This window comes from Alnus glutinosa, chromosome 4 (genome assembly GCF_958979055.1).
Source record: "Alnus glutinosa chromosome 4, dhAlnGlut1.1, whole genome shotgun sequence".
Lineage (NCBI taxonomy): Eukaryota > Viridiplantae > Streptophyta > Magnoliopsida > Fagales > Betulaceae > Alnus > Alnus glutinosa.
The window spans coordinates 4,566,290-4,590,762 of record NC_084889.1 but is presented as its reverse complement, the minus strand read 5'-3'; the positions used below and the strand labels follow the sequence as shown (position 1 = coordinate 4,590,762).

The 24,473-nt window shown below is 36.1% G+C and overlaps 1 protein-coding gene and 1 pseudogene across 1 annotated transcript; both read right to left on the bottom strand.

The window, feature by feature from the left end:
- Positions 1 to 49: 49 nt before the first annotated feature.
- LOC133865711 (superoxide dismutase [Cu-Zn] 1-like) lies at positions 50 to 5,438 on the bottom strand (annotated as a pseudogene).
- Positions 5,439 to 12,546: 7,108 nt separating this feature from the next.
- Positions 12,547 to 18,159, bottom strand: LOC133865809 (wall-associated receptor kinase 2-like). The gene is made up of 3 exons (XM_062302290.1): positions 17,274 to 18,159; positions 16,951 to 17,127; positions 12,547 to 13,822 (listed from the first exon to the last, which is right to left on the bottom strand). Exons 1-3 carry the CDS (start codon positions 18,127 to 18,129, stop codon positions 12,612 to 12,614), a joined length of 2,244 nt encoding a protein of 747 aa, XP_062158274.1. The 5' UTR covers positions 18,130 to 18,159; the 3' UTR covers positions 12,547 to 12,611.
- Between the last annotated feature and the right edge of the window lie 6,314 nt (positions 18,160 to 24,473).

Below are 24,473 nucleotides of genomic sequence, written 5' to 3'. Positions count from 1 at the left end.
CACTAATAGACTGCATGTTGATAGCTAACACACGATTGCAGAGTGATGGTCACTCTGCAATGCTAACCCCTGTTTCCACGCCCCTGTTCCCATGATCCCCATGATATCGTTGTTGCTCCACGTCTACTGTCATGTAACATGGGTTGGGATGAGGTGGCCAAGAGGACCTTCGTGGGATGCTATCATTATCATCCTGAAATTCCATGATATGAAGGTGAATAAAGTAAGATGAGTGGAATGAAGCTACTTTCTACTCAATATAAGACAAAAAAGAAAAAGAAGAAGAAGAAGAAGAAAAGAAGCCATAAACAATAGAAGAGCAGAGAAAAATCCGATTTGGAGAGAAAATCAAAAGGAAAAATCGAAAGAAAAAAAAAAAAAAACCGAAGAAAACCTTACAACAATTCTTAAGGTGCATAAACAACTGGTTGAATTGTGGGTGGTGGTCTTTGATCGATTCCGCAAAGTCTACATAGCCAGTGAGATGAGGGCCTTTATTCCACTCACCCAGTAGACCTGAAAAGAAAAAATTGCAAAACCATTGAAGAGAGTGAAACAAAAATTAGAGAGATAGAGAGTGAAAAGATTTGGATTTACGTTCGACGATGAGGGTGGTTTTGCCGGTGCCACTAGGGCCGTGGAGGATCAGAGGCTGAGGGACGCAATGATGCTGGGGTGGCTTAGACAGTTTTCAACAAATGAAAACCTATTTTCTGTCGAGAAGAATCGTGAAGAAGGCATTGCATTTGTGAGGAAAAAATAAAAAACCAAAACGAATACAGACGCGGGAAACAAAACGAACGATACATTTGATAGAAGAAATCGTCCATGACAGCCAAACCCATTTTCTTTTTGTCGCGAGGACTTGAAGACAGTCAAACAACAGGAGGAAAAATCCTTCGAAGAAAACAGGTGACCGGCACGATTTGTAGATGGATTTAGTAGAAGAATCGTCCTTCGGTATGGTTGGTGGCAGAGAAAAAAAAATGAAAAAAAAAATGACATGTCCGTCGAAGAAGAAAGTAGGCGTGAAATGTCTAAAAAACTAATAGAATATCTGATTTGTGTGAAAACGAGTAAGGGCAAAAAGGTCAAAGCACGCGGAATTAAAAAATTGCGGAAAAATAAAAAGACAAAAAGGCCTCCGAAGAAAAAAAAAATCTTAAACAACGAAAAGGGTACTACAGTAATTTCAAATTAAAAGACTAAAAAGCCCATATTTGTTTTTTTGAACTCAAAGAATTTAAAGGGGTAAAAATGTAATTTTTAGTAAAAGACAAAAATACCCAAAAGATTTCTAAGCCAAACGAAGGGTAAACAAGGGCAACATAGTAATTTCATAATTTAAGGAATTGACAAACAGACAAAAAAAACCCTGCCTAATTTTACTCCAATGAAGATGAAAGAAGGGTATAAGAAGAAAGATGAAGGGCAGAGTGGTAACATCACAGGTGTCAAACAAAAATTACAGTGCAAGAGTGATTCGCACTTTTTATAATACTAGTTGGATGGCAAGTGTATGTGCTTAGTTTCCGGTGTTATGTATCACTATAATTGTTAACATTATAATTTAACTATAATATATATATATATATATATATATATATATATATATATTGTAGAATAGACTTAATATCTAGATTAATGAACAAGTATATATTGAATTTTTGAAACAAATAAAGTAAAATAATAAAATTTAGTAAATATGATATACCAAAAGAAAATGAGAGGTAATTTAGATAACACATATGTTATTACTTCAAATCTAAGGTATTGGAAATCATGTATGAAATTCAAGTTCATTGTGTTTATGTCAACCAACTTATATGTACAGAAAATTGTAATTTCAAATAAAAGTTTCTTCACAATAATGCATCATGGACTTTGTTTTTTTAAAAGCTATAATGTTTATAATAAATCGTGTTGCCATGAATAGCAAAAATTTAAAAGCATGCTGTATAAATTATCACCATAACATAGAAAAAACTTATTGTTTCAATAGTCCTAATAACCTATACATAAACACTACAAAAAGGATGTCACTATCCAAGCATGCAACTAACTTGATTAAACCAAACTATTAGCAACTACAATTAGCACAAGCTTTCTGTCATGAGTTTGAATTTTCAAAAATGTATTTATGTGTCTTCATTTTGGATGATTGCTTAATAAGGCTGATTGCATCATTGCTTGCAGAGGGAATCAATACAGAAAGATGGACACCCGCAAACTGCAATGTCATAATTACAAACAGTATTAAGGTTTTTACTTTCTGGAATAAGTAAACATCAGACCCAGCTGTTCACATAAGGGATACCCTCAGGAAACTGGTAGTTAGTATCCCTTGCCAGATGAAGTCCATCAGCCTATGAATCCTTGGTTGGAGTGCCGAGAACACAGCATATTTTGTATATCTCATCTGCTTCACTGCAATAGTAGTAAATCCTTAAAACAAGATTCAAATCATTATTTTCAACCAGCAAACACGTGGAAATTAAACAATCAGCATAATCGATTGCCAGGTAAGTCTTTACCCATTGCATATACATAAGGAAATTATTTTCAACCAACAAAAGCAGACAAAATTTACATAAGTAATCATCAAATATAGAGAGGGCTGGCCAGCAAGATGACCAAAACTAATGATCGATGATTATTAACATACACGGCCCAATTCACTTGTACTGCTCCAGAAAGATGGCTAATGGTGCTCTTGCTTTCTTGTATACTCTTCGTTTACAAGGATTTTTCTCTTTCTTCAATAAAAATTATTATCATTCATAAAAAAAGAAAAAAGAAAAAAAAGATGGCAAATGCCACTTTTGGAGATTAAGGTCAAAACCACTTGGGAAATGGCAAAACCTCAATTACAAAATGTTGATATTAGAAAACAATTCTGAGGTGTAGCTTAGAAATAAATAAATAAATTAATAAATAAAATCAGAGGTAAGATCATCAAGGAGAGGCTGTGACCAACTATCTCCCCTTTGGAAACAACTAACAAGCATCCCTTCTCAATACAGCCCTTATTTTTGGTATAATCAAGAACTTAAGTGACTATAATTTCAACTTTTAATACACTTGCCAAAGGATATTGAAATCTCAGGTTTTAAGATTCATGCAAAATATCTAGAGCTCTAGCTTGAAGTAGCACCAAAAACCCAGAACAATGGCAAAAGCAGCTACTTCTACTTCTTGTTTACTCATGGAAAATATAATTGATTATAACATATAAGAACTTTGATTTTGAGTATTCTCACCCACTGATAGCTGGCTCTAATAATCAATGGTTATCAAGAAGCCAAAACTATAACATAAACACTTAAAAAGAGAGTCTCAAAAGTGAGTTAAATTACCCTTGCCAAGGTCATCTGGATCCTCGTGGACAACAACAACCCTTCTAATCATGGAATGTGGTCCAGAAAATGGAATCTACAAATATAGGAACATATGCGTAAAAGGAACTAAAGAAATAAAACATAAGTTAAAATTAAATAAAAAATGAGGCAAACATACTTGTCAATTATTGTGAAACTGGCAGTGCCTGTATCTAAAGAGAAAACCGAGTGTTAGTGCTCCACAAGTATAAAAATATATTCCTATCTCAAGCGTGCTTATCAGTTGAGAAAACGGCAGAAAAAATTTCCCAAAAAAAAAAAATATAATGATTGCAAAGTCAATAAAGAACAACTTTAAAGTTGTAGAGGTAAATATACAACGGATCCGGCTACTATGCGGTACTAAAAAGTACCGTATATCTGCGGTAGTAGCCGCCTAGCCGGAACGGCTAGGATTTATAGCCAGCGTGTTTTTAGTTTTTAGTCTTTTAACTCCGTGACCTCCGTTAAAGCCAAATAGAAACCTTTGCCCCCACTTAGCCAACGTCCCCAACTGGCACTAGTCTGAGACAAACTACATCGAGTGGTCCAGAAACCTTATGTCCAAGCTCCTCTTGGATCTCACCGTCCTTGACGGCGAGGGGAACCTCTACATCAAGACCAAGAAGGTAGACAAGGTCGAGGGCGAGGCCTACGTCAACGTGCACAAAAGAAGATCATCCCCGGCTACAAGATCAGCGTCACAAGAGCAACAAGCCTCCATCGTCCGCTGCCAACCCACCATCGTATTGCCACCAACAAGAACCCCAGTCACGCCGCTGGCATCGAAAACACAAACCCAACCCATCGACCACGCTTATTGCAAGAAACCCACCCCATCGGAAGACACAGGCACCTAACCCACCAGAAGACGGCAAATCGCAACTGCCAAAATACCTAGAAACAAACCCAGCCCCAACCGGAAATCCAAATCCAAAGCACCACCGTGCCGGAATCAGCCCTCACCGCCGACCTTTTAGCTGCGGCCAGGGAAACAACAGGTCATGTTCCACCGCCCAACGACAGATCGCGGAGCTACCAACCTTCGTGCGGCCTCCCTGTGGGCTCGACCCACGACAAAGGACGCCGGCAGCACTGGAAAAACCCACGCCGGCATCGCCACCAACCACCGAGCCAGCCCTATCACGCGCATCTGCCACCCTCTTCGGTGAAAGCGCCGACCAGTTCCACACCAGGCACAGCAGCACCAAGCTCCATGGATTCCACTTTGCTATCGTGGTGTTAGAGGGACGAAGAGCACTGTTTTTGTTTGGCTCATTAAAATAAACCGTTTAATGGAGATCATGGAGTTAAAAGAAAAGATAATAAAAAAAAAAACTAAAAACACGCTAGCTATGAATCCCAGCCGTTCCGACTACTACCGCAGATATGCGGTACTTTTTAGTACATCATATACAACACATACCATCATCACCAACAGTGACATTTCCCAGATCACCGGCATGACAGTTCTCATCCTCAGGAGCACCATGCTCTTTTCCAGTAGAATTGAAATGCGGTCCTGCAAGCAGATAGATAAAAAAAGTAAAGACGAAATGGAATTTAATTGGAACAAAATGGGGTTTACTCTGCTCTGAATACTTTAGAAATAAAGAAACAAACATTACGATCTTTGGACTGAACTAGATGACAAGCAACAATTTTTTGTGTCCCCAAGCGCATGGACATGGAACCCATGGAGCTTAGCTTAAGGCCAAAAATATTTCCAGTTACTGTAGTTGGGCCTGAACATTTTGAAGCAAAAGTAATTATTTTAAATAGGAAAAATAGCAATTGGCATTTCCTGAATAATCAGAAAGGATTTTTCAAGTTACCATCCGCTTGTTGGGTAAAGTGGGTAGTCCCACTATCACCTTCACTGTTTTATTTATTTATTTATTTTTTATAAGAAGAAAAACTTTATTAAAAAAAGCGTAAGGCGCCCTCAAGTACACAAGAACAACCTAGCTAGCCCACAGAAGAGAACCCAAGAAAACCCATAAAGACCTACGCACCCACAACACCCTCACTGTTGCCATGAACAACCACAGCCTTCACCATTGTTCTATGTGATGTAAATGAAATGGCTTATTAGAACCATATATAAGATAACCTTAAAAAGGAAAATGGACAAACAAAATATGGAAAGAGAAATACAACTAATAAACAGATTAATCTAGAATGAGATGAAAAATTATAGAATGGGTCAAACTACATTTCAGTTATGGTAATTGAAATATTAAGTCCTTTTCAGTTATGTTTACATAGCTAAAAAGAAGATGCTTTTCCAACATTTCACAATGAAGCTACAGTAAAGAAGAGAAACCGATAATCTAACTCTTTAACTTTTGATTTCTCATTTGCAGAAAACCTTTTCTTGGAAAAGAAAAATTGAAGGTCCAATATAAATTGTAATTTACATCATTTCAAAACTATGAATACGATATTGCATATCTCCATAAAAGGAAGCCACTTGCTGTCAAATAATCTAAACAAGAAAAAACTAAAATAAGCAGATACATACAAATAAGAGTGTTCAAATTGTGGTAACTGACATGGTAAAATTATAACAAGTAAAACTGTTATTTTGTGATTTAATGTTGCTTTAATTAATCCCACCAAGTATTAAAAAAGCTATAAATATCTTTTTAATTAGAGCCTGGACAATAAATCTGTAGGATAAGCTTTGAATATATTGGTTGGAGTCGTCTTACCGGATTCCCGATTCGTAGATGGCAGAAGTCTCCTACTACGTGCCACGCTACAAGTGATGACAAAGACTTGAAACAAAGACTTAGATTAGTCAACCCTGTAGGTTACGGTAACAGATTTTGGGTTTCCTGCTCTGTGTGTTTATGTTGTTTATCTTGTTTGTCTCTGGTCTCAGCCTGCTTGTGTTTGGATCAAATTTTATGAAAATATTTGTTGGCATATTGCTAGATTAGCCCTCTTTCTTTAGAGATATTTTACTAAGCTCAAATGTTCTTCTTGTAAAATTTGTATTTCTGCTTAGGCAGCTGTTTTACTAAGCTAGATCCTTTTGGCTTAGGGAGTTGGGGGTCCTGTCTCTTACTTTCAAGTTGTAAGACTATGGTTTGTTTGTAGTATTAATGATAGCACATGCTATTTTGTTAAAAAAAGGAAAAAAAAGAAGTTACGGTCACAGATTTGGGAGAGATAAACATCCAAATGTCCCAACGTACACCACGTGAATTAATTACCACCACATAAGGAGTCATCAATCTAACATGCAAGTTTTTAAAGATTTATTACATATGTGAATTGGCTTGGATGATTAGGATCCGTGCTAATTAAAGTCTAAAATCTATATAAGCAACAAATAAAGAGGAGGGTAATCTTTTGTTTCTTTTAAAGGCCTGCCTTTTATCTTTTCTTTTAACCTTCCACCTACGACAATGTTTGAAGAATGTTTGAATGCCGCGTGCGATAAAAGTTTGAAACCCTATATAATGTTTGAACGACATGAACTCTCGTTTAAATTAACGCGGCCTTCTCTGACAGTATTTTAATTAAACTCACTTTTTCATTAAATCCTTATTTTTCTAGTGTTTAAATAAGCTAGCCTCAAATAGTACACGATTTTCATGAGACCCTAAGGCCATTATTTTGTACTCTTAAAAAGAACCTTATGCCTTCATTCTCAAGCTTGTCCTAAAATTTGTTTAAACCACACAAAAATAAACCTTCAGCTATACCATAATTTCGGGTTGTAGAGGAAGCTTGATAGAAGATTGATAAGAGTTCTGGACCTGTTGTGGTAGTAAATAAGCTAACATGTTGTTTGCTAGGGTACACATTAGGTTTTTTCTGTGCGCAAAGGTTTTGTGAGTATAAATTGATTATTATTTAATATTCTATAATGAAAAATTTTCTTGGGGTTGGCTGCCCTTTAGTAATTTTATTTTTAAAGAGTTTAAAAAATATTTTCATTTCGTCATCAAAATTGTTGTCTTTAATCTATTTATTTCTTTATTTAATTTTGATGATATTGTGTATGGTTGTGAAATTTTAATTGGTCATGATTGTTGAAAAACCACATATTAATCAACCCCACTCTAGGTGTTGTTTGGGGTCCTTGGGTGCAGTACTATATTGCACAAACCCCTCGGCCCTCACCCTCTAATCCAGGGGCGGAGCTACCCCTGGCCTTGGGGTGCCAAGGCCAGGGATTTCTCCCCAAAAAAAAAAAAAAATTCTTAAAATAAAATAAAATAAAATAAAATTTTACCCCTATATTTTTTTATTTTTTTAGTTTTGGTCCCCCCCCCCCCCCCAAAATCCTAAATTCTAGCTTCGCCCTTGCCCTAATCGCAATGTTATTCCATCACATGCAAATATTAGAGGGAAAGTGAATGGCACTACCCCAAAAAAACAAAAGCTCTTTCGTAGTGTTATTTCTTGGCGTTAGATTAATAAACGCCAGGATAAAAGATTTTATTAGCATTTATTTTAAAACGCTAGTCGTCAAAACATTTTCAGGTGTTTGTGGTTTTGCCCTAAAACATTTTCAGGTGAGTATTTTGTATTTTAGTTGTTTGTTAATACTTTTATTTTTTTGTTAAAAAAAAAAAACTGTACTAAAAGATGTTGCCAAACTAGCCCAAAAACAGTTTTACCCTTCTCTTTATTTCTTCCAACAGTTTTTGTAATTGTTATCAGCCTGCTGCTATAATATTGCTTATGGAGATTTTAGACTTTAGCACATATGCTAATCAACAAAAATATATTATAAGGAAAAGTACACATATTTCTTTCGAATTATTATGTAATTTGTAATGTTGACTCTAAACTACCAGAAAATTTCAATGTATCCATTTTGTCCTACAAAAAGACAAAATTATACTCCTAAAATTTCTCAAAAAGACAAATACTTTTAAAAAATTAAAAAAAAGAAAGAAGAGAAAAGTACATGGGTGGGTCAGGTGATGACCCACAGCCGCTGCCTTGGGTCACCAATTTTTGTTTTATTTTTTATTTTATGTTTTTCTGATTTTTATGTATTTTTTTTTTCTTCTAAATTTTCTATATGGTTATTTTTGTCATTTTTTAACAAAGGGATTGCATTGCAATTTTCTAGTTGTTTGGAGGGACATTACAAATTTTCTGATAACTTGAGGGGGGTGTATATATATATATATATAACTTTTTCCTATATTCTATTACGAAGTAGCAAAGTGAACCAATTCATATAATAAAACTTTAAAAGCATGCCCGCTTTAAAAACTTGCATGTGAGATGACTCCTTTTGCGGTGGTAATTTACGTGGGTGTACACAGTTGTTGATGATCAATTGGGTGTTTGGTCTCCTTTGACAACACTTTTTTAAGATAATTTGTTGCTTTTTAACAAAAAAAAAATAATTTAAAGTATTAACAAACAATTCTAATCACCAAATACACTTAAACTATTTTTGGTACTTTTATTTCACATCACAACTAAAAAGCAAAAAACATCATAGACAAAGTTTTTCCAAATGACCATTTTTCTTTTGAAAGCCCTACCTATTTTTTCTAGGCTTAAAAGAAAAAAAGAAAAAGAATTAAAATTACTTAAAAACACACAAATCAGGTTTGAGCAACATTATTTAAAGGTGTAATGATGTAAATCAGATGGCCAACAATTTCATGGAGAAGTTTGAGCTGAGGAAGAGTGTCCTAAGAGAGAGTATTTGTGATTTAGTAAGTACCGGAGAGTTCGGTTGACCTTCGCTTGAGGGCCGCTCAAGCGAGAGAGTTCGTTCATGTCTAGATTCATGTTGGCATATTCAATAATGTTAAAACTGGGTTGGTTAAATTCTAGGGTTAGAGGTTAAGTTGGTCTTGAGTTGGTTTTAGTAGATTTGCTAGAGTTTTGGAACCACTACGATAAGAAATTAACAAGCAAGTCGTTTATTGGGATAGACATCAGGTTTTCACTGCAAAGGCTTTGATTGTAATTTAATCTTCTATAGTGGAAAAGTTTATTGGGGTTGGCTACTCTAGTTTTATTTTTGAAGAGTTTTTCAAAAAGTTTCAACTTTGTATTCAAAATTGTTGTCTTTACTTTTGTTTTTTTACTGTTTTATTTAATTTTGGCTACTCTAGATTTTTTTTTTTTTTTGAAATGACCTCAAAGACATTTTGGCGCAACGGTTGGGCGGGGAAAAACGGCCCAGTAATCTTTATATAATCTCGTTGATCTTCTAAATATGATAGAATATTCATTAATTCATGTTCAATTAGCTTTGTATGCGATTTAGCTGCAATGAAAATCTTGTGAGAAAGCAGGGCCGAGCGAGGCTGCAAATAACATCCATTTACCTTGTTCGGCTCAATTACTTCCGAAAAAACACAGGGCCCAATGGGAGACCTTTTTTATTTCCTTCAAGTTAGATGTTGTGAAGAGAACATTGCATGGCTCGGCCCTCTAGAGTGTGTGGATTTGTTTGGGCCCTCTTGACTGGTGCTCAATAAAAAAAGAAGTGCCACTACGATAAAGCTAATGTGGTGGATTAGTAATGCCACGTCATAGTTAGATTAAAGTGTAATATGTAGCATTAAGTTCTAAGTTAGTTTCAGAACTTATTTTACAGGAAAAGCTGCAGATCAATCGAGCATTTCTCTAATACGGGAAATTCAGGACAAGTGACATCCTTATGCGGATAAGATTTAATTCGTTTTTCAGAAGATGAATCAAACATTAATTGATGCAGACAACATATCCCAAATGATCATTGCATATCTTATGCAAGTGGAACTTTTTCCTGGATAATGTAAACACGAAGACGACTGAATATATTTTTGCAAAGACATATATAATTCCCTTTGGTCATAGAGTTGCCACGTTTATCTTGACAGTGGTGAAGGAAGAGAAGTTGGTCATGTGGTTTAGAGGCGTTAGACAGAGCTTCTACAAGTTGAAGCCCATTCTTGGAGATCTATATTAAAAAAAAAAAAGAAAAAAAAAAAAAGAAAAAGAAAAAGAAAAAGCCCATTCTTGGAGGATGTGTATTAATTACCGTGCTTTGAATAATGAAACCATAAAGGATAAATTTCTCATCCAAGTGAAAGTTACTTCTACTATGTACATGGGCTTAGGATCTTTTCTAAACTAGATTTGAGATCCAGATATCATCAAATAAAGGTGAAACTACAAGATGTTCCTAAGACTAAAACGCATGAAGGACATTACGAAATTTTGGTAATATCATTTGGGCTTACCAATACACTATCCACTTTCCAAAGTCTTATGATCGAACAAAAATTTTAGACCATACTTAAGAAATTTATCTTAGGTTTCTTTGATGATATTTTTGTGTTCATAAAAAATTTGAACGACCATTTGCAACATTTGAAAACTACTGTAAGTTTTGAGGAAACATAGATTGTATACTAAAAGGGCTAAGTGTTGATTTGGGTGTACAGAGATTGACTACCTCGGGCATATTATTTCGGCTGAGGGGGGGCTAAGGGGGATCAACTGAAGTTAAAAGTAATGGTGGAGTGGCCCTTTCCAAGTCTTTGAAGGCCAGAAGAGGTTTGTTAGGCCTTATTGCATGGGTATTAATACAGGAAGTTTGTAAAAGGGTATGGAACAGTTGTAGCACCATTAACTGCAATGCTCATGAAGGACGCCTTTTGTTGGGATGAGGAAGCTAAGGAGGCTCTCAATACATAAGAGGCTAGTGACTAACCCTCATGTATTGGCTTTAGTGGACTCTCCAGACCATTTGTTATAGAATGTGATGCATCGGATAAGGGAATTATGGTAGTATTAAACATTAATGTAGAGCAACATGCCTATCACATTCTTCAGTTAGGCTTTAAAGGGAAGGTTTTTGTTAATGTCTACATATAAAAAGGAACTTTTGGCTTGGTATCAGCAGTTAAACAATGAGAGTCTCATCTTTTGGGACATCCTTTTAAGACCAAGAAAATTAGGAGTCCTACGCAACAAGGTAGATCTCAAAGCTTTTGGGTTATGATTTCCTTGTGGAATATAAAAAGGGGAAAGAGAACATGGTTGTTGATGCTCTTTCCGGAAGGAATGAAGACAATGAAGAAGAAATAAGGCTATCAGTGATATCCTATCCGACTTTGGAGTGGCTGGAGGAGTTAAAATAGAGTTACACTACATATGACAAGTTAAAGGAAGTGTTGCAGAAGGTACAAGAAACGGAGGATGGAAGACCCAAAGTTTTCCTAAAGGGATATTGGAATCCTATTGTACAAGTATAAAATGTACGTAGGAACTAACCAAACCCTCAAGGATAAAATTTTTCACCAAGGGCATACCAGTTCAATAGCTGGTCAAGCAAGGTATGATAAAACCCTACATTGAGCCAGGAGGGATTTCTACTGGCTCGGTTTGAAAGTTGACAAAAAAATTCATTATGAAATGTGATGCAAAGGGTGAAAGCTAAGAATATCTCACCAGCTAAGTTGTTGTAGTTTATAACCATTCTTGAGAATGGTTGGACAAGTATATAAATATAATTCAGACGCGTTACCACTGTCACATGGTCACAAACTCAACGTTATTTGGGTGGTGGTGAATAGGCTCACCAAATATGGACACTTTATTTCACTAGCTCATCCATCCGGCCACAGTAGCAACATTAGCTCAAGTATTCATCTAACATGAATTCAAACTTCATGGTATGCCTAATTCTGTCATCTCTAACTGTGATACTATATTCACCAGCAAATTTCGGAGAGAAATTTTTGGGTCCAAGGGGTGATCGAAGCCTCATTTTGAGGGGTCGGGGCATGCTTTGGCCTGCCTTCTTGGCTTTTAGAGTTGCAAATACAACAACAACAACAACGGCAACATCAACATCTTTAACAAATTCTAGAATCCAAATCTTATGATATCCACGAGTAAGAGGACTTGGGTGCATTTTGGGGTCCCGTTTCTTTTCTTCTATTTGCTATTTATTTTGTAGTTACAAGGATATAGGGCGTGTCAATATTCATTGTGCTTACAAGTACAATACTTGAAATTCAGAAAACAAGCAAATAATGAACTTGGAGGGACATGCTTCTAGATCACGACCTACTAATTTGAGTATAAAATCAAAATTATGTAATTTAATTTCTTGAATAGTGCCATGGATTAAATCTCTTCTCCAAGACATTGCATGAGTGTTCATTTATGCATGGTATAGCTAAACAATTGATACATCAATAATTGATTTCATCAGTTGATTCAAATATATTTACCACATGGAGTAACTTATCTGCCATCATCTAGTGGTTCCAATACTTGTTTTCTCATGCTTTCATATCGGACAGTTCTATTGGAAGAACCACCATTGTCAACATCAATGTTGAAAGGGTGTGCAGGTGCATTAAGCAAGTACTCGTCCTCTTCTGTATAGAGATCAGCCTTTCCCCATGGATGCTTCTCCATAATTCTCAATCCTTCTAGCTCCATTGCCACTTCCTTCATAGTAGGCCTATCCTCCCCTCTTACCCTTGAGCATCTTTTTGCAAGATTTGCAACTTCCTTTAGTTGCTCAGTATTAGCCTCATTGATAATGTCATCCTCGAGAATTTGAAGTAGGCGATTCTCTTTTATTGTGGAAACAAAGTACATTGCTAGATTTCTATCACTTTCAAGCCTATTGAAAGAAAGTGCCCTCTCACCTGTCAGTAGCTCTGCCATAACAACGCCAAAGCTATAGACATCACTTTTTTCTGTTAGTTGGCTAGTATGGAAGTATTCTGGATCCAAGTATCCAAAAGTTCCTTGCACCAAAGTTGTTAATTGTGTGCAATCAAGAGGGACAAGCCTTGAAGCTCCAAAGTCAGATACTTTTGCCATGTAGTTATCATCTAAAAGTATATTTGTTGTTTTAACATCTCTGTGTATAACTGGCATAGAGGTTGCAGAATGTAAGTATGCAAGTGCTCCTGCAGTTTCTGCTGCTATCTTCAAACGCCTTTCCCATGAGAGTGAGGATGATAGGCTTCTATCATGGATGTGATCAAAAAGAGTACCATTTGTTATGAATTCATAAACTAGTAATGGCACTTCTGTTTCTAGACAACAACCTAATAGCTTGACCACATTTCTATGGTTAATTTGGGTAAGCACAGTCACCTCGTTTATGAATTGCTCAACCTGACTTTGATCACAAATTTTGGACTTCTTAATTGCAACCACTTTGTTATTTGGTAAAACTCCTTTGTAAACAGTTCCATAGCCTCCTTGGCCAATGACTCTACTTTGATCGTAGTTATTGGTGGCCTTTTCAAGGTCTTCTATGCTAAAGATTGTAGTTGTCTCCATGGACCCTTTGTGACTCAAGAGTTGATGTTGTAACATTAAACCACCATTTTGTTGGAAGAATTTCTCTTTGAGCTGCATGAGCTTTCTTCTTTTCAGTCCCCAATATATCCAGGAACCTCCCGCGAATAGTACTAAGAGGGTTATGCTAATAACTGCACATTTTCAAACATTTATTATGACCAAGAATGATATTTGCCAAGTTAAGAACCAAATATGGAAGACATATATGTTACGAAGACGACTCAATCAAGATTTAAATAACTACGTGGCTAGTGACTGCCACAAATGTTTATTTCTATGATTGGAAGCTTTCATATGTGATTCAAGTCAAATTATTATTAGGGTTAAAAACACATTATATAAAACAAAAATGGTGAACAAGCTAGGTTAGATTTTCCTGTGTTAAAATCTTAACAATCCTTCATTAATTGAGAAGAACCAATAAATTTGATTCTACCCTTGCCTATTGGTCTTCCAAAAGCTAGATTAATGGCACAACTTAACTTTTATACATTTTCTTTTCTGAATCCCCCCACCATACCACCCCCCCCCCCCCCCCCCCCCCCCCTTTCTGCACCAATGAAGGACGAAGCCTTTTTCAACTCAAACTTCCAAAATCTAAAGTGTTCTAAGAAATAAAAAGAGAAAAAATATTGGGTAGAATATGTTTTGAGATCAATTTTAATTGTTGGTCAGTTTGAATATAAAGGACATGAGGGGAAAAAAGAAAACGACAAAGGGAAATCAAAGATAATAAGATCAGGTAAAGTAATTTGGGGTTATCTTCTTGGACCCTTGGTCGATCACTTAGAACCAAAGGAAATATATATGAGAAATGTCAGACTTTCCAAAATTTTGTTTTCAAATACACATTTCTTAAAATAATAGATCACATAAGATTATGATACATCATTTTATAAGTAAATTTTTAATTTTTTTTTTGGGATGTATAGCATTTCCCAGTATATATTGCCAAAGAAAATTTGTAGAAAACCATTAGCTTTACGTACTGTCGAATGAAACAATGCCTATTTTTTTTTCTCCTCGTGTTTCATGAAGTGCTAGCGGACCAATTGTTGAGATTCAATAAATTAAAGCACCAAAAGAACTTGCTTCTCTCTCTAGAAACTGGAGAGAGAAGCCCTCCCATCTATCTTCAGTAGATATATCTCCACTCACCCAAAGTGTAATACTCGGAATGAATAGAAGATAGAAGGAAATAGAAATAAATGACAAGAAAAAATAAAATAGCTAGGTTAAAAGTTTATAATAAATTCAAAAGAAAAAAAAAATTCATTCGAACGAGATTGCCATGTCCCGCATCCAGTGCCACGTCATGCCACGTGTCATGCACTAGAGAATTCTTAGCGGCTAAAAAACAATCTTGTTCGAACGAGTTTAAAACTTATTTGAACCAGCCATGTATTAGGGCGTCTAGTCACTTTAGACGGAGTCCCTCTGTGACGTCCCACATCGCCTGGGAATGAGGATGTGCTTATATGTATAAATGCACCATTTATGACACATTTTAAAGCCGTGATGGCAATGAACCTATCAGAACTCCGCAGTTAAGCGAGCCGCTGTGAGAGCAATCCCAGGATGGGTGACCTCCTGGGAAGTCTGATATGGGGAGCCAAAAGCGGATAGTATTGTGTCATTGGGGGTGGGTCGTTACAAATAGTATCAGAGCCATTGCCCAGCCTGAGATGGTGGGAGCGTGCACAAGCCCAAGAGAGTTGCCGGCGGGCACTCGCTAGGATGCCAAGAACGGGGTGATCCCATGAGGGTCGTCAGCGAGGACGCTGGGTCCAAAGAGGGGGTGATTGTGACGTCCCACATCGCCTAGGAATGAGGATGTGCTTATATGTATAAATGCACCCTTTATGACACAACGCGTTTTAAAGCCGTGATGACAATGAACCTATCAGAACTCCGCAGTTAAGCGAGCCGCTGCGAGAGCAATCCCAGGATGGGTGACCTCCTGGGGAGCCTGATATGGGGAGCCAAAAGCGGATAGTATTGTGTCATTAGGGGTGGGTCGTTACACCCTCACCCTCTCTTCATGTACTATTTTTAGTTGCATATAATAGTCTTATTATGTATCTGTCTATAGAGCACTAGCAACAGATACCTAACTATCTTTTTTATATTTAAGAAAAAAAAAATTGTACCCCTATCTAAAAATACTCCACAATAGATTCTCTTAATTTTTTCCTAAACCATTAAAATATATATATTTTTTACTTTTATTTTTTTTTCTTTCATTTTATTATTATAAGGAGAATAGAGGTGAGAGGAGAGAAAATTGAGTTTATGATTATAAGAATCATTAGGAATGCTTAGGAAACTTGTAAGGAATCTGCTGCAAGTGATTTTTTGTAATTTTTTTTACATTTTTTTTCTATATTTAGGGAAGGGAAACACGGAAACACCTATAAGGTATCTGTTATTAGTGCTCTAGATAAATATTTTCTAGACATACCTTTTTATGTATGATTGATTATAATGTTTTTAATTAAAACTAACAATACGTATAAAAGATATACACAAAATGAAGATAAAATATGAGCAAATAGCATTGAGATTTATGATATAAAACAAATATCAATATGATTTATTGTTGCTTTTATTATCTAATCATGTTGTCCAACAAATAACGTTGACTAACATGGTTTTGACTTTTGATGTCTCTGGGATTAGGATTCCTTACAATTTCAAAGAAATAATTGTGATTCTCAAGTTTCTTTGAAATCAAGCTGTTTTTTACATCAAAATAACGTGTAAAATGCTATATATTAAAGATATGATATGTTAACAATGAAAAAAAAAAAATCATTTTAAAAGCTTTTTTTCTTCACTTTTGAAAAGACGCTTTTTTTTTTTATTAAATCGAAAGACAATTTTTTGCTCAAAGCTTTTATACGACATAAAGTGGAAGATTTTTTTTTTTTTTTTTTTCAATTGTTAACATGCATGTCATATCTCTAATTTGCAACATTTTTCACGTTATTTCGATGTAAAAAATGAGTTGATTTAAAAAAAAATTTGAAAATCTTAAATTTTTTTAAAATTGTAAGGGATCTTGATCCAACGAGCCTGTAGTATGACGTGTGATGTATGTACCTCCACCAAATACACATGTACGTCTAGCTAGCTGACATGGTGGGTGGTCATCATGTCGATTGTCAGAGATATAAATTATATTCTTGAATAAATATTTACCAAGTAAAGAAACTGCTTTAAAAATTATAGTAGAATTAATCCTTATATATATACTTACCCAGTGCAGTTTTTAAAACGTAATTTGAGCCCCTAGATTGGTTGACTGGACTGCAAACTGTTATGTTTCTCCCATCGCCTTCGTACCCTTCGTTACAAGAACAACTGAAAGACCCAGGAGAGTTGGTGCACTTTGCATTAGCAGCGCAGGCGTTAATTGAATCGCACTCATTAATATCTGAAACATATATAGTAATTTAAGGAACCAAAAAGAAAGCAGTATAATTAATATCTGAAACATGTCTTTTTCTTCATTCTATATTAATTTCATAATTATTATTATTTTGAATTTTTTAGAAGCTTGTTAGATGCGTAAATACATACCTTGGCACCCAAGTTGGAGGTATGGGTTTCCATTGTAACCGTCTTTGCACTTGCAACGGTACCCATACCCGTTGTCGGGATCATAACATGTGCTGTTCCCTCCACATACGTAGTTGGACTTGCTCTGAGCAAATTCACATGTTTCATTACCGACCGCCCAGTCAAGAACCATCGGAAATGTTTCAGTGTCTTTTAGAGTGTAAAGATAATCGGAGGAGAAACTGAACTGGTCTTTTCTAACAACAAAAGCATAGCTGCATGGATTGAAGCTCAATATTCCTGTGTGATTATGAAAGCTTTTTGCTTGCAAAGTGAACATTTTCAATCCTGGTGGAATATCTACCTGGCAACACCCAATCCCAGAGCAAGACTGATTGACAATATTGGTAATGTTTACACACGTGGACATGCAGCCCATGTGGAAGGGGTCATTGTTCTGGAAACCATTAAGGAATGCGTAAGTGTCACAGCCAACGGCCATTAACACATTTTGGGTGTTAGAAATTGTGTAAGCGGGGACATTCAGAAAAGGGTTGTTATTAGATTGAAGCATACCCGACTCATTGAAACACTGATGGGCTACATACATCAAGATCTCTAGCTGACCTTGGATAGAAATGTTGGTGACGATGATTTTTATCCTTTGGACTACGCCGGACGACTGGTTACAAGTAAGGGCAAAATAATCATTTAGGTAACAACCATCAGTTATGCCAAATGGAAATGGAATTTCTACATCTCCACATCGGTCGGAGCAGTTAGGACGGGCTAATTGAGCTACTACTCCGGCGGCTGCCATTCCTGATAATATTACACCAACCCAAGTGAGTTGCATAAGCATCCGACGGAAACCCATAGCCTCCCACTATTTCTGAGAAGAGGATTTAAGTTTACTGCATGTGTTTTTGCTTGTAAGACTGCCATAATAGATCTGAAATTCTTATAGGCATATGGGCGGAAGACCCAGTCGATGCGCCGTGTATGACTTGGCTTTACATTGCCATGCATCTAATTGGCTCTTTACCTTCTACGTCTTCAATTCCAAGTTGCAGAAGGTAGACTTGCAGTTACATAAGGTCCAGTTCGAGTAACGTTAATAATATTTTATAAGTTATAAAGGTTGGGCTGGTAAAACCTGATCAATTTAATTTAAAAATACCAATTGGAATTTAAACAAAGATACTCATTAGGAAGGTGAATTCTAAAGGAAACTCACAACCTGATCAAAGTCCCAATCAGCCAAAATAAATCACTAATTGAAGATATCTATTTTATTCAGGCATCCAATCAAACCAAGACTACATCTATATAAGGTTGGTTAAAGGCAAGGACCATGTATGCCCTCATACTCCAATCTTTACCTGTTTCTCTTATGCTCCGTTTGTTTCGGCGTAAAATGATTTTTGCAAAATGATTTCGGCATTTTTTGGTGTTTGGTATGGGCGAAAATAATAGTCAACCGAAAAATGATTTCTGTTTGACTAAAAATGCTTAATAAATTTCGAAAAATGATTTACGTATCATTTTCCGAAGACGCCAGACACATTCGACCCATATTAAACGACACAGTCGACCTTCACTTCAAGCAGTCAACCATCACTGAAATCTTGCCGATACCGAAATCCGACAGCATCCGGTCAATATCGCCGGAATCTGGTTAGCTCCGATTCCGACGATCGTATTCTGGCCGGATGGCCGGATCTGGCCAGAACGGCCGATTGGCCGGACAAATCGGACCAGAACGGCTGGCCGGCCGGATCTAGCCAGAAAATTATGGCCAGAACGGCCGACTGGCTGGGATCAGGCTAGAACGGCCGGATTCCAGCAGTTCTGGCAGATTTCGGCCAGTATGCCGGAATCCGACAGTTTTGGCCGAAATACGGCCACTTTCGCCAGAATTTGGCCAACCCAGATTTCGACGAAACCGTTCGGATTCTGGCCTTTATCTTGGATTTTGGCTATAGTAGCCAGAATGACGAATCCGGTAAAAGTGGCCGAAATCCTGTCGGTCAGTGACGGAATCTCGTCTTCGGTAATTTTTATATTATTTTACATTAATATTTATATATTTTGATAAAAATTGATTTTTATAGGTTAATATGATTGAATAAAAATATTAAAAATATTTGTGATTCTCCGTACGTGCCAAACACCGAAAAATGCTTTCGGCGAAAAATATTTTCTAGAAAAATGACTTCGCTAAAATCATTTTATGACGGAAACCATTTTACGTTGAAACAAACGAAGCATTATTCTCTTATTTAATATACTTCCATGCTTTTGTTGACTTAAGCATTAGAGGTAATGCATGCCGCCGCCCTCCTCCCCTTTTGTGGCGCACCACTCTTACGCTTGTGCCTTCTATATAGTTTACAACAAAAACCAGATGGCGCCATGACGTACTTCCAACATAATATTAATAAGAGTATATGTTAATCAGATCTTGTCCCATGAAATATATCAAGTTAATCACCAATAAAACCTGAATCAAGAAAATAAATCTTTTTTGAACACATTAGTTTGGAACCCTGTATCAAAGGTGGAAGCCAGGCCAATGTTTGGAAATGTTGAATTTTTTTTATGAGATGTATATCAACTGCAACGCCAAGCTTTCTGAGACCAGCTTTTGCTGTTTTTGTTCAACTCCAGGACAGCATTATTATCATGAGTTGAACCTTTCAAAATTATAATAATCTTACTATCATAATTGAATGCAATTAATTGTAATAAAAATCTTTGAGGACAAATATTTTCTTAGAATGGTCAGAAAAATATATTCCTAGTATTGGATTACCTACTTCAAATCATTCTATTCCATAAGATAAGACATCCGCTCAAAATCAAGTAGCTAGAAAACCAAGTCTAAGATTGCAGAAGATAATAGTATCTTCAGATTCAAATATGTTGGTTTATTTTAATTGGCTCAATCTGTTTTGACAAAAACGCTTCCATATAAGAGAATTTCCTTTACAAGGATTTCCATATCAAGGACACCGAAATTCCAATGGATTCCAGAAGAATTGTTGCAGAATATTTTATTCTAAGATGAAAATGGTTGAACAAGGAAGTAATCTGCAAAAAATTTCATGGTTTCCAAGTCCGAACACACTTCAGAGTTTTATGAAGTTTCAGTTGCAAGTCCGAACTCCTAGAAGCAAGGTCCGGACGACGTCTATGCAAATCCGAGTTTGAGTAGAATTAGGATTTCTGTAGCCTATTTAAAGAGGCTCATAGGCTGTGTATTTGTAAGAATCCCTTGGCTGAATTCCCATTGTGCTAAGAGATGGTGTTTAGGCAGATATTGTTAGATGTACTAACTCTCTTAGAGTATTTGTGTGATTTGATCAAACTTTTGAAGTCTAGCTTAGAAAGAAGCTCTAAGCTAAATGAGTTTATTGAAAAACTCTTCAAACATGAGGTCTGGTTGAGAGGTGTTCATTTAAAGGTACGTGTCAAGAGTTAAGGGTATGACTACTACATCATGGGTATGTGAGTACGACTCCTTTGTAACTAGCTTTTTCTTCTGAATAGTGAATTTCCTGGGTTTGGCTGTCCAGAAGTGATTTTTCTCTTTGGTACAAAGAGTTTCCACTTCGTCACCAAAATATTTATATTATTTACTTTCCTCATTTTATATTTTGATTGATCACACACACACACACACACACACAGGAGTCTTTATTTTTCAATTGGTATCATAGCAGGTTCACTCGTGTTTGGATTAATTTCCTGAGTACTATCCTAGACTCCTTTTTCCTTTCTAACAATCTTAATTTTGTTCCTGCCTTTGATGGCTCGAATTTTGGCTATTGGAAAGCAAGGATGAGGTTCTTTTTAAAATCTATAGACGTTTGGCACATTGTTGAATATGGAATGACATCACCAGATGCAAGAACTACTAAATGGACTATCATTCAAACCAATGCTCAACTTTCCAATAATAAAGCCTTAAATGCTCTTTGCCAAGCTCTTTCACCATCTGAATTCTCATGAATCTCACATTGTAAAATGGTTTGGGAAGTATGGGAAATATTGGAAACCACATATGAAGCCACAAAAATTGTTAAATCTGTCAAACTTCAAATGTTGGTTTCCCAATTTGAAGGAATTAAGATGTTAGAAGATGAATCTTTTAATGAGTTTTACACTAAGATCAGTGATTTGAGAAATTCCATGGTAAGTCTTGGTAAAAAGATCTCGAATGCAAAGCTCATTAAAAAGATTCTTAGATCTTTGCCTGAGCGTTTTAGAATAAAGGTGACCACAATTGAAGAAAGCAAAGATCTTGATGCCATGAAGATCGAAGAACTGGTAGGGTCTCTTCAAACCTATGAGTTTTCCCTACCCCCTGTCAAGAAGGCCAAGTACATAGAGCTCAAAGCATCAAAAGGTAAAAGCAAAAGTTCTTCAGATGAAGAGACAAATGATGAGGAAGGATTTGCCATGCTTGCCAGAAATTTCAAAAAATTAATGAAGAAAAAGAAATTCAAGAACAAGTTTACTGAAAATTTGAAAGGTGACCTTAAAGGAGCTAAACAAGATGAAACCGACAAGAAGGATCCTAGAGGCCTTAGATGTTATGAATGTTCAAGCTATGGTCACATGCAGGCAGATTGCAGGAATCTCAAGCAGGCACAAGGAAAGGCTCTCAACGCTACTCTCAGCGATGATTCAAAGGAAGAAGAAGAGACTCTAGGTAAGGATCCGAAATTTCTAGACTTTGGAGCTTCACATAATGATCTTGAGGAGTCCAAGTCTTATTACTCTGAGAGTAGTGATGAGGAAGACCTTAAGGAGGCTTACAAGACCCTGTTCATCAAGTTTGTGAAACTGAGAGAGACACACCAAAAGAATGTGCTAGAGTTGAACATGTTGAAGACAGAGAAAAGCGCATTACAACAAAAGATCAAGGACTTGGAAGATGAACTAATAGAAGCTCAGTTGAGGTTGGAGAAGTTCACAGACAACAAACTAGCCCAGATGTTGTTAGGACAAAAGTGCTCATCGGACAGGACTGGTCTAGGCTTTGTAGCTACTACATCTAATGTCTCCGGCCAACATTGCCTCGTCATCAAAAATTGTGTTTGTAAAGCCTAACGTTGAAAAGCCTCAGAATGCCTATATGGATAAGGGTAAAGGCATAGTTGGTGATGAAACTATAGTTCATACATAGCCAGTCAAGAAGTCTCCCAACAAAAGAAGTCTACCCATCTATCATCATTGTGGAATCAACGGTCACATCCAACCTCATTGTTCACAGCTTCGTGCTTAGAAGCCTAAGGTCAAGAAGCAAGAACCTAAGAAAGCAAAATCAGACTCCAAAGCTCCCAAGACCAATCATGTTCCTCAGCATCAGCGGCAACATCCTAGAGATATGTTCTGACCTGCCATAAATGTGGCAAGACTGGTCACAACAAATCCAGGTGGTTTAAGTTAAAGCCCCATGAGCCAGAAAATAACCATCTCTATGAGAGGTTATTAAGCATGATGCAGAGTGTCCTAAGCAGATTGGATAAGATGGACAATGCTCACAACCCTGCTTCTAGGATTTTATTTTATTTTTTTAAAAAAAAAAAAGAAAAAAAGAAAAAGAAAAAGAAAAAATATGGGTAAGGAAAGATGAGACCATTAACCTGTTAAGGGTGTGTGGACTCACCTAGTAGGTGAGTACATGACAAGCTTAGGATCATGGTTCCTAATCCTAGAGCATGTCAGGTATTTTGCATTACATCTTGTTTTCATTGTCACATATTGCTTATACTTTGCATTCTTGTATGGAATTGTATTTTTATCCTCATATTTTCTCCTTTCTTTTTTTTTTAGAAAATCCTATGCATGTATTTATGAGCTAGGATGACAGAAATAACATGTTGGACGGCTGCTTTTCTGTCTTGGTAATTTAAATCTCTTTATGAGGATATGTTTGTTTTTATCTTATTTGTTAAAATTAGATTTTATCTTATTCTCTGACAAGCATGTTTTTGTATTTTTTGTTTTCAACAAAAGGGTTGGGGGGGGGGGGGGGGGGGGGGGGGGAGATGTAGTACAAAAGTTATTTATTTATTTATTATTTTTTTTTCTTTTGTTTAGCTTTTCAAATATCTTATGTATTTTTAACTAACATCTCAACCATTGAGTATTGATGAAAATGCTTATATATAGTTGAGATTTATAGTTTGATATTTGCTAAGGTTTTCTGTTGTATCTTAAAACTAGATAGTTTATTGCCCTCATGTGATGAATTTGTACACTATCCAAAGCTTCCTTAAGGTAAATTCTTTTATCTCTGATTTTTTACATTGAAGATTTTATTAAGAGATAAATTTTGCCTAGATGGTCAAATTGACCAACTCGCTACTTGAACTTAAAACCTAAAAATTATGGCATTCCTTCTAGGTTACAGTACAAAGTATAAAAAGCAAATAAAGTCTCAGAAAATATAGATATTAAATAGATCTACTGTTGAATGTGCTATTAAACTGTTCTTATACTTGTCCTTATAGAAAGAGTCAGTGAACAAATCATTGCGGAAAGAGATGATCACTACAGACTAAGTTAAAGAAAAAGTACTATGATTTAGGGGGAGCGTATCAGCTGAGTGCGACTAAGCCCTAGTAAGATAAGATTTGACTTTTGACTATTCAAACAATATTTTTCTCTTTATGAAAAATTCAGTTATTTTTAACCTTATCTGTGAACATATGCCCTGTTGAAAAAGTTTTCACACACGACATGCATAGTATAAGTTGAGTAAAATATTTAAATTTTCCATATGCAAACAAATTTTTAGTTCATAAATTATCTGACTCTCAATTATATGTTTGCATATTTTTGGTTTTCTATTTGACTGGGTTATCAGTTTTAAATATATGCATGTTTTGAAGCTAACTTTAGGGGAAAATTCATTTTATGCTATTTTTTCTCTGTTTTCAGCTTTTCTTTGTGAAGAGTCCGAACGGCTGTGGCTAGAGTCTGAACAAGCACGGCAGTAGCGTTTTTAACATATGTCCGTTCGGACAGAAAACTTTAACTGTCCGAATGCTCGTGATTAGGGTATAAGTCCACTGCTTTCTCCTTCCAGTCGATGCATCCCATTTTTTCTTTACTTGAGATTTTGTCCTTTTCTCTCGATTTCTCTCGAGATTTTACGTACTTTTCGTCTTTTAGTGCATTTTATCTCTTTCCTCCTTATTCCGGGTA

What these genes read in the sequence shown, in the direction of transcription:
- LOC133865809 (XM_062302290.1), bottom strand. Translation starts at nt 18,129, where the DNA reads ATGGGTTTCCGTCGGATGCTTATGCAACTCACTTGGGTTGGTGTAATA. An exon ending in CCTCCAACTTGGGTGCCAAG is followed by an intron (nt 17,128 to 17,273) that starts GTATGTATTTAC and finishes TATATGTTTCAG; the next exon opens with ATATTAATGAGTGCGATTCA. An exon ending in CGTTTTAAAAACTGCACTGG is followed by an intron (nt 13,823 to 16,950) that starts GTAAGTATATAT and finishes GAAAATGTGCAG; the next exon opens with TTATTAGCATAACCCTCTTA.